This window comes from Seriola lalandi, unplaced genomic scaffold (assembly GCF_002814215.2).
Source record: "Seriola lalandi dorsalis isolate HSWRI2012SDOR001 ecotype SW California unplaced genomic scaffold, Sedor1 jcf7180002054580, whole genome shotgun sequence".
Taxonomy (NCBI): domain Eukaryota; kingdom Metazoa; phylum Chordata; class Actinopteri; order Carangiformes; family Carangidae; genus Seriola; species Seriola lalandi.
The window spans coordinates 1,043,207-1,054,215 of record NW_019525133.1 but is presented as its reverse complement, the minus strand read 5'-3'; the positions used below and the strand labels follow the sequence as shown (position 1 = coordinate 1,054,215).

The 11,009-nt window shown below is 39.4% G+C and overlaps 1 protein-coding gene across 1 annotated transcript in view; it reads left to right on the top strand.

Moving 5' to 3' along the window:
* Positions 1 to 548: 548 nt before the first annotated feature.
* The window catches only part of LOC111663784 (phytanoyl-CoA hydroxylase-interacting protein-like), a 26,868-nt gene continuing 16,407 nt past the window's right edge, over positions 549 to 11,009 (top strand). The window contains exon 1 of the mRNA XM_023418108.2: positions 549 to 1,023. Within this exon, the coding sequence (XP_023273876.1) occupies positions 918 to 1,023 (106 nt within the window). The 5' untranslated portion in view covers positions 549 to 917. The remainder of the gene's footprint in view (positions 1,024 to 11,009) is intronic.

Here is an 11,009-nt window from a genome sequence, read left to right as displayed (position 1 = left end):
CACACACACACACACACACACACACACACACACACAGCATAAACAATGGCTTTCAGGCCATGAACTGACAGGGTTTTCCATTTTTATTATGTGCCATTATGTCTGCAACGCAAGAAAGATCGTCTGCGAGACAGAAAAGCAGAGGTGCGGCTGCTCATTCATTATGTTGCTCATTAAGTCAGAGTCATCCCCCAGCTCATTATTGTGTGGTCCACTTGCACCTGCGCTCCTGCTAGAGAGGGCTACACCTCACCAAATAAGGACATGTGAGAGACCCTTGTTGGGGCGACGTTGAACGTGAAATAGGGAAGAACGGGAGTGTGTGTGGACGGTCTGCATGGAGACTTAAACCAAAGGGGGAACACCGGGCTAATCTGGTTACATAAGAAGCCATTGAATTTGCGGAACGTCTCTGCACTAATCCGCTGAACTATTCATGTTCAACTGTCCCGCGGCAGAATAACACACAAGACACACACATACACACACACACACACACACACACTTGTGGCTGTGAAAGGCACAGGGGAGCTGCATGCATGAGGAGCGCATGATCTAAGATAAACGCACAGACTGACTGGCATCTATGCGGTCTACAGGCTGCTACATTTCAACGCATCTCTGCAGAAACTGCTATGCTTCACGTTGCAAACACAAACTGTGGCGGCTTGTGCTGTTGTTAGCGCCCGTGACGATTCCGCTGACGCGCCACTAGCCGCACCACCCAGGAGACAGAGAGGAGAGCTGTGAGCGACGGAACGAGCAGGGGGCTGAGTGGAAACCCGTCTCTCTTTCTCTTTCTTTTCTCCTTCCTTGACGAACGTGGACCGAAAGCCCGTTGTTGTGCAAGTCCCGTGGACAATATTTAGCCAGCGACAGCAATTCACCAGTAGCATCACCCAGGCTCTTCTGCAGAGATGGAGGTACCAGGCTTGGCGCACAACATCACCAGTCCATTAAGTCCCTGCGAGGGGATGATCAAGGACCTGAGCTTAGACGCCATACAGTTATGCGAACGAGATGGTAAGGAGAGGTTTGCCTGCTTTTCACTGGGGAGATATTCGCGAATTGTATCGGTGTAGTAGGCCCTATTTTTAATGTCAGAGTCGCTGCAACACATACAGACTGTTTGTCATTGGTTTTAGCTGCATGCTGTACCCTTATTGTGTGTTTGAAGGGAATAGGGGCCGGTGGCTCCGCCGGTTCCTTGGATGGATGGTGCGCTTGTGCGTGTGTGGAATAGCTGACCGTCTTTACAGTGGCAACAAGGTTTTGTTCATTCATAAGAGAGGAGTCCCCGCGCAAAAGAAATGCGTATTCCTGCAAACAAAATACAGTACTCGCACAGACGAGGAAACAATGTTAAGCGATGAATGACTTTATTTCAGCACCACAGACATGGACAGAGGCCGGCACCCCCCCCGCCTATAACTGCTGCTTCTTCTCTTTTCTACTCTTAGGGGAGCTGCCTTAATCAGTTTATTTGCACATAGTGACATGACAAGTTATAGTTTTTTGTGCCCGTAAATAACTCTCCTTTTAATCTTATATCCCATCCTCAACTCACAAAAACTCTCCCCCTTGGTTTAAATATGTAATTTATCAAGTCATCCACCTGCATCTATGCTGAATAGTCTGTGACTGAATCCAAAAGTTTTCTGGATATTTACCATCAAATAAGGAGTTGATATAAATTTGATCACAGATTAGAAGGCATCTGTAAGCCAGTTTTACAATGTCAAAATGGATAAACAGTTTTTACATGAGCCAGACTTAACCCTGATGCGAATATAATGGTGAGGAAGGGAAAAAAGCAAGTCATCATCAGGAGAGAATGAGAGGCTCAAACATGGCTGCACCCACATGTGTCTGTGCACAGGCGCAGCCCTACACACCCATCAGTGAAATTACAACCCATTGATTCCACATCTGAGTCCAGACTCATGGTCACAGAGATCCCTTTTTAATTAAGATTGTAGATTGATTCACATCCATGACAATGAAATGAGATCACATCTTTTTGCATAGCTGAAAGGATTTTATTTTCTTAGCTACCAGATTTTCCTGATCTGTGTTTGGATTGGCCAGCTAAGGTGTCCATGGAGTCAGTGTTGTGTCTTCATTGAGCCTTCAAATGACCCCCAGCTTCTGATCATAGTGCAGTCATTGAACCACACTGACTCATTTTCTCATCTGCCAGAGCTGCTTCTCATAATGTAATACAGCAGGATACAGTTTATATCCTCTTAGTGCTTTGCTGGCCTGATTTTAAAGCTGTAATTTTAATAATGGTGTACAAGCTGGGGCTGGACTGGTCTCTAATGGACCCCTGTGCCAGCGTTGTGCTTCCTATGCTGCAGGTTTACTGGGGAGCTTTTTTTTATAAGCCTGGTCTTTGCAGCACTTTCCTATGTGTCAATTAGACTCCCCAGTGTAAATAGTGCGTCTGATACCCACATGCTCTGTTTATGGAGCAACACAGTTCTCTAGAACAATTGGTGGTTGGCATAAAGCCGAGTAGTTTCTAGAAATGCTAGTTCAGATACAGTACTTCATGTCCTCTAAATGGTTTACTTGAAACACTCCTATTATCTTCAGTTCAGTTTAAGTATCATCACTTCACAGTGCATGCCAATGCCATTACAATTTGCTAATATTGCCTCTTATGTACGCAAAAATTCATTCATTCATGATGATGGATGAGAAACGATTAATTTGTAGTAGTTGCAGCTTGCTATGCAGGTGAGCTGCTCCACTCAGTCTGATTATTAAGATTTTGTTTTGACAGACACACAATAGACACAATAACCTGCTAAAATACAATCCAGGAAAGTACTTTTTCAGTAAACAGTAAGTGTGTGACATCAAATTCTGTTCAGGATGGTTAGTGGTTGGATTATAGTCGTGTTCCTGCTATTTTGACCACCTCCTGAATGTTGATGTAGTCGTTTCTTTTTTGACCTCCAGAAATATTGTATAGTTTACACTTTCCCTGCCACACCCCATGTAGAAGACTGCATAGCTCGCGTTTAGCTTTCTTGGAAATTGACTTTTATTATCGGGTCAATATACACATTCTTCCAAGGACCATATTCATTTCAGTTTCACATAGCTTTCTAAATTTATCTCCCAAATCCATTAATATTTAATTACCAGCAGGAGAGGCTTATGTGCCTATGCTGACCTAGCAAATGGAAATGCATGCAACTTCAGTAGTCTGTGGGAAAGAGCTCTCTCACATACACTGAGGACTGTTTGAGCATTTCAATGCACAAAAGGAGTGTGTGGGCTACAAGTTGTTTCTGTGTGTATCTTGTGTTAGAGGGTGTGTTACAGCCTTAATGGTTCAATTTAGTGATGGGATTGTGACATGAATGAGTAGGGGGTAGGGAATGTTTTGCTTAGATTGGTAAGCAGTGGGAAAATTTCAGAATCTGCACTTATGGATAAGAAGTCTCTGCTACTCGTGTGCAGAAGTCAGGGGACACAGAGAACTACTTCTTTTATGTTGTAGGCTACTGGATACAAATTTGTCACCAACCTCTGCAAGGCTGACTTGGACCACCATTTTGATTTTATATCCACAGTAAGCGCATACTTACAGGGGGTAATGAAATACACACAACATGTCTCACAAGACCTTTGCGCAGTGGCTGCTGACATAATTAAGTTGCCTTGATGGATGACTGCCATTTACGCAAACCAAGTACTGTGTCTGCACTCTGTGAAATCTCTCTGCCCAAAATACTGCCACTCCAGCTGTGACATCCTCAGTCTGGCTGTTTGTGTGTGTGTGTGTGTGCGTGTGTGTGTGTGTGTGTGTGTGTGTGTGTGTGTCTATAATAAATAGATAGACAGATAAATAGATAGAAAACCACTCTGCCTTAAAGGTGCCCCCGTGTAGAACCTGCCAATTACTTATCGACGATGGCATTGTTTCCTGAATGCAGTGTCACAACACTTAAACAAAAGGCTTACTTTTTAATCCCTGCAAAACCACGGTGGAGCTGAGAAACACCATGAAAAGAAGTTTTGCAAGATTAAATAGGCAGCAGAAGAAACTATTCTTCAGGGGCCTTTTTTTCTTTCACTGTTCCAAATGTGCTGCATTTCAGACAATTCTAGTAACCATTGTAGCCATTCTAGTAATGTGCCTCTATTGATGGCAATGTTGGTCTAATGGTCAGTCCACCACTTTGGTCCTAACTGAAATATCTCAACAACTGTTAAATGGATTGCCATGAAATTTGATATACAGTTGATATCCAACAAAATATATCAACACGCAGATGACACCCAACTATATCCGTCGTTCCCGCCGGATGATGGTCTTGGCGTAGATCTCAGCTTGTCTCATGGATGGATGAAGGAACACCACCTTTAACTAAACCTTTCCATCACAATCTCAGCATCAAAATCGCGTCTTCATCTCTCACCCCAACTAAGGCCACGGAAAACCTGAGTGATTCAGCTAACCTTCTCTAACTATGTTGCATCTGTCTCTTGATCATACCATTTTGCACTATAAGAAAAATCAAGTCTTTCCTGACTGAGCACACTACCCAACTCTTGGTACAAGCCATGGTTATCTCTCTCCTCAACTACTGCCGCACAGTGAAACCCTTATCACACATATCACTCCACTGCTCAATGACCTCCACTGGCAATCCATGGGCATCTGAATCAAATACTATTGCTTATCTACAGAGTAACTACTGGGTCTGAACCCATCTACTTGAGCTCAATCATATATGCTTACGCTCCTTTTTAACCACTGCATTCCTTCAAGGAATATCGTCTGACACTGCAATCCCTGCACACAAGGCAATCGCAGTCCAGACTGTTCTCATTTGTGGTTTTCCACTGTTGCAGCAAGCAACAAAAATCTATCAGAGCAAGGGCATCCCTCTCTATCTTCAAAAACCTCTTGAAGACTCATCTCTTCAGAAAGAACCCACTCTCTTAACACTACACCCTAACATGCCTAACTAGCATTTACTATGCACTTTCAGTGCACTTCTTTACCTGATCTCCTTGCACTTCACCTCAATGAACAGTAGTACTTACTTCAAGGTCTCCTATTGCACTGAAGCTATAGTGTTGTCCTTGACTTGTAAGTCACTTTGGATAAAAGCAAATGAGTAAATGTAAATGTAAATGCAAATATCTGCGAATGACATTACTATCGGCCTCTGTATGTTTACTGCTAATTAGCCAATGTTAGCATGCTTACATGATAAGCTAAGATATGATGGTGAGCATGGTATACACTACCTGCAAAACATTAGCATGTTTTTAAATTGTAATTGTCAGTATGTGTGCTGATGTTAGCATTTTGCTCAAAGCACTGCTGTGTCAAAGTACAGCCTTACAGAGCTGCTAGCATGGTTGTAGACTCTTAGTCTTTCATACATTGGTAACGCCTATGATAACTGTTACTTGGTGGGCTTGAGTAGAGCTTATCCAATATGTTCCAACATGGTGCAACAGCAGGCCGGCCTTATGACATAAAGCATCAACTGAGTAAGCTGGCATTTTAGCTTGGCCAGTTTTCAATGTGAGCAGTTTTGCCGTGACTGTGCTGGCAAGAGGTACAGGTACCAAGCAGTCATTTATCAGCTGCTAATATGTTCACTTTCATTTGACTTTACTGTATTATTTTAGATTGATTGTGGTGTCTGGCCATGAAAATCAACTTTAAACATTTATGCTAATTTTCCTTTTTCCTCAGTGCCTGACTGCCGGAGCATAATATCCTTCTATTCAGAAAATGAAGACTTGTACTGCAAAAATAGCTGAAGGATTTCACAGCAGCCTGTTGTTTGAGAATTCAAATTCCCATGCAAATGCGTAATGATGACTCATTCTACTTTTCGATCAGTCCTCCCAAAGGGTCTTCTCTTTCATTAATTTGTAAGAATAGGGATGGGTCAATTCTGAACCAACAAGCACTTTTTCCACTGAAGTTTGTGTTATTAAAGTGTGTCTACTATGTCTTTGTTTGCTATTCAAGAGCTTATTGATTTGTAAAAGGTGGAACACAGGCTGTGTAACCCTGAAGAACAGTGCATTGTTTGTCTCACTCTGAGAGAAAGATGCTTTTCTTTTGGCAGCTTCTCTCTTTCTCAGCCTGTGCATTGAGAGAAACAAAGGCGTGATTTTCAAAGGCCTGAAAACATCAGCCTAGTGAGTGTCCATTGTTCTGCCAATGTTTACAGTTCCATTTTAGACCTAACACTCTGCAACTTAAAAAGTAGGAGGCTCGTCTGTCTCAACTGAGTGCCCACTTGTGCAGTCAAAGGCAGTCAGTGCTACTGTCACCTGCCAGTTCTTTTTTTTCACATTGTACACCTGCCAACAATATTTAGCAAATTGATTATTCAACATTAACCTTGACTGAAAGTTGACTTGTTTTGAAATTAAAAAGCATGGACCTTCATATGGAGCACCATAGTATCACATGGTGGATGCTTTTATCAGCAACTACCACAGTAGTTGTGAGTATTGTGTAGATGGGTGGAATGGAAATCACTTGATTCTCACCAGTAAAGAGAAGTAATTCACAGCGCCAAGCCAGGTGTGACTGTAACAAATCCTACCACAGAGAGCCATTAGGATGGACCTACGTGAACATGTTAACAAGATTTTTATTGATCCTTCTGCATCTATTATTATTCCACACTGGCATTTGACTGCACACTGAGTAAAAGGGCAATATACAATGAGGTCCATTTGATAGGGTTTAGCTGAATAGGCTGTCCATCTGCAGTAATGCAGAATTTTCCTGTGTGCTGCATTTTCTCTGCTCAAGCATGTACAGTATATACAGTGCTCTCATGTATCAAGCAGAATGTACTCATATGTCATGTTGCACTTATGCGCACAGCATGAGTAATCTGTGCCCCTAAGCTCCTAAGCAAGGTCTCAAGAGGTGACTCTCGTTTTGCTTGATCATGAATAAGCAAAAATCCCCCACCCTTTACCTCATGTATAGCATATCCGAGATAGCAAAAATTATTTGGCCCGAATGTGGGCAACTGGGCCAGCTCTGGGCTGGATGACGGTTCTTTCATGGTGATCCTCCCAGATATGTACTGAATCTGGCCCAAATCTGTTCTGGTTCAGACCCAGATCTGTACAGAATCCAGCCCAGATTCATACTGGATCCAGCCCAGATCCACCTTTGATCCATACTGGAACTGGCCCAGATCCATACTGGATGCGTAGTGGATCTCATTTTGTATGCATTTGGCTACAATATGGATTTTATAATTAGTCAATATTACTACTGAATCAAAGGGTAGTAGCATACATTTCTAGTATGTCAAGCTTCTTCACATATACATTATGAGGAAATTAAATGTCTTGTTTTCTTTAGCCACTAATACTCAAATGTGATAAGTAATCATAGGAGAATGTTTCGGTCTGGTACATTTTAACATGAAACCCTTGAATAACAAAAAGTTTGTAGTGATTTAGGTGTGTGTAGCAATTATGGAATTACTATACTGACATTTTTTGTTTAGTGGCCAGCCAGTAAACGGATTAACAGAAATACAAAATTAAGCTAATTTATTTTGCATATAAATGAACAGTGCTACAGCGTCTTTTAACATTTCTGTAATTTTTTCATCAGAAGTCAAATGAGAGTTAATATTAATAAAACCACTTCAAGTCCCTACTGACTAGCTCATATACAAATTTACTGAGCTGATAACAGTGCTGAACAAACAAATGTCAAATGCAGGCCGTTGACAAACCTATTCTTACTTGTACTGCTGATTAAAAAGTATATAAACAAGGACTTAAAATGCTGAAATGTGCCCAGAAGCTGTTAGATGTCCTTACTTTAATGACTCTAGCTAAGGAACAGTGCATTTCAGTAAATGTTTACAGATCCACTGTGCAAACTGGGTAAAACAATTGTACAATTGTAGTTGTAGACATACAGTGCATTCAGAAAGTGGTCAGACCCCTTCAACTATTTCATGTTGTTATGTTGCAGCCTTATCCTAAAAACCTTCAACCCTCATTTACCCTCATCAATCTACACTCAGTACCCCTAAAAGATTAATTAAAAACAGAATATTTAAAAAAAAAAATTCAAATATATTAAAAAGTGAAATATTACATTAACATAAGTATTCAGACACTTTGATATCACACTTAAAATTTAGCTTTGGTTCCTCCCATTTCCCCTTTAAGACTGTAAAAGGTTTTACTCTCTCTCTCTCTCTCTCTTAGTGCTTGACCTTCATCATGCTTGGCTTTGGCTCCTCCATCTTTCATCCTATGCTCTCAGACTCCCCAAGGAGCCAGAGCAGAGCTTAGCCACTAGATCTCACAAAACTGCTGTGTTTGCCTGCAGGCATGGCAGATATTGTATTCATATTCAGATTCATTTTCAAGTTGTAGTTAATTGTAGCCTATTTAATAATTTTGATAATGAATTTGTTGGCATACTGCTTAATTTAATTCTTTAACCTTAGAATATTGTGTTTGTTAATTAAATTCATGTTTTTATTTTCTTTTTCTTTTTAAAAAAAAACAGTGGTGGTAGCAGTTCTCTGACTGTCTCATGAGCATTTCTTTTGATTTCTGGGTGTAGGTATAGGTTTGCATATGGACGGTAAGGACATGTTCCTACCATTATTTTAGGAGGACAAAATTGTTCCTACCAATATTTGGCTGAACTCATTCACACTATGTTTTGAGTGAAGTCGTATTAGATCATTCCAATGTGCCCTCCAAGAGGCTGTGTTTCCAAGACACCAATTTAGGCATGCTAGCATTTGATTGACTGAAAGGGCGGGGACTATCTGAAGGCTCGCGTCATGTGAGAATATCAAAGTGGTACCTAACGTCACCAAAAAAAATGTCAACTGATGTCATTTAACCATGTTAACTGAAGTTAACTCTGGCCTATGCCTTATACACTACGAGTCAGGTTGCTAGCAGGAGTAATCAGAAAATTGTGGATATATCAAAGTTTGAAATGTCACAATGAATACTATTATGTTTTTTAAGCCTTGCTATACTATGACATTTTTATGCCTCAATATACTATGACTTTTTTATGACTTTCTATATGATTACTTTTTATACTTTCCTTTACTAATGACTTATTATGCCTTATACTATGACGTTTCTATGCCTTACTATACTATGACGTTTGTATGCCTTACTTTGACGTTTTTGACATTTTTATGCCTTACTATACTATGACCTTTTTTTGACCTTTTCATGCCTTGATATGATGTTTTTTGACTTTTTCATGTCTTACTATACTATAATGTTTGCATGCATTGTGATACTATGATGTTTTTGACATTTCTATGTCTTACTGTATTATGACATTCTTTGACATTTTTGTGCCTTACCATACTATGATGTTTTTATGCCTTACTATACTATGATGTTTTTGGGGTTTTCATGACTTATTGGAGTATGACCTTATTTGACTTTTTTATACATTACAATACTATGACATTGTTATGCTTTACTATACTATGAAGTATTTTAATATTTTTATGCCTTACTATACTGTGATGTTCATTGACATTTTTATACCTTACTATAATATGACATTTTTATGCCTAAGAATATGTCATGCTTTTATTTTTATCCATGGTGCTGTAGTGGTTAGGACAGTTGTTTCTCATCCAAAAGGTTCTAAGTTCAAATCCCACTACCACCCATTTATGCCTTATTATACTATGACATCTTTATGCCTTACCATACCATGCTTTTTTGGCATTTTTATGCCTTACTATACATTTTAATGGCTTAATATACTATGACATTTTTATGCCTACCAGCATCGCCAATATGGTGTAGTGCTTAGGGCGGTTGTCGCTTACCCAGAAGTTTCTAGGTTCAAATCCCACTACCACCCCTTTATTCCTTACCATACTATGACCTTTTTTGGCATTTTCATACCTTACTATATTATGATGTATTTTCACATTTTTATACGACATTTTTATGCCTGACAAAGTGACCATGGTGGTGTAGGGGTTAGAGAAATTGTCTCCCTTCTAGAAGGTCCTAGATTCAAATCCTGCTACCGCCCCCCTATGCCTTATTATACAATATCTTTATGCCTTACCATACTATAAACTTTTTTGTCATTTTTATGACTTATGTGCTATGACGTATTCTGACATTTTTATGCCTTAGTATACTATGATGTTTTTTGACATTTTTATGCCATACTATACTATGACTTTTTTGGGGCGTTTTTATGGCTTACAATACTATTTCATTTGATGCCTTACCATACTATGACGTTTTTAGTACCTTTCATGCCTTAATATAATATGATGTTTTTTGACATTTTGTGCCATACTTATACTATGATGTTCTTTTTTTTTTACCTTTTTATGCCGTACTATACTATGACCTTTTTTGAATTTTTTGTGCCTTGCTATTCTTGGACATTTTTACACACTACAGTGTCATCATGATGGAGTAGTGATTCAGACAGCTCTTTCTTAACCAGAGGGTTCGAGGTTCAAATCCAACTAGCACCCCTTTATGCCTTACCATAATATGACATTTTTTGAAATTTTTATGCCATACTATACTATGACTTTTTTTTGGCATTTTTATGGCTTACAATACTATTTCATTTGATGCCTTACCATACTATGACGTTTTTAGGACCTTTTATGCCTTAATATAATATGATGTTTTTTTTGACGTTTTGTGCCATACTATACTATGACGTTTTTTGATGTTTTATACTATATTATAATACAATGTTTTTTGGCAATTGTATGCCTTCCTATACTATGTCGTTTCATTCCTTACCATACTAACACTTTTTTCTGACCTTTTATTCCTAAATATACCATCATGTTTTTTTGATGTTTTATGTCATACTATACTATGACGCTTTTTGAAATTTTTTTGCCATACTATAATATGACGTTTTATGGCATTTTTATGGCTTACAATACTATATCATTTGATGCCTTGCCATACTATGACGTTTTTAGGACCTTTTA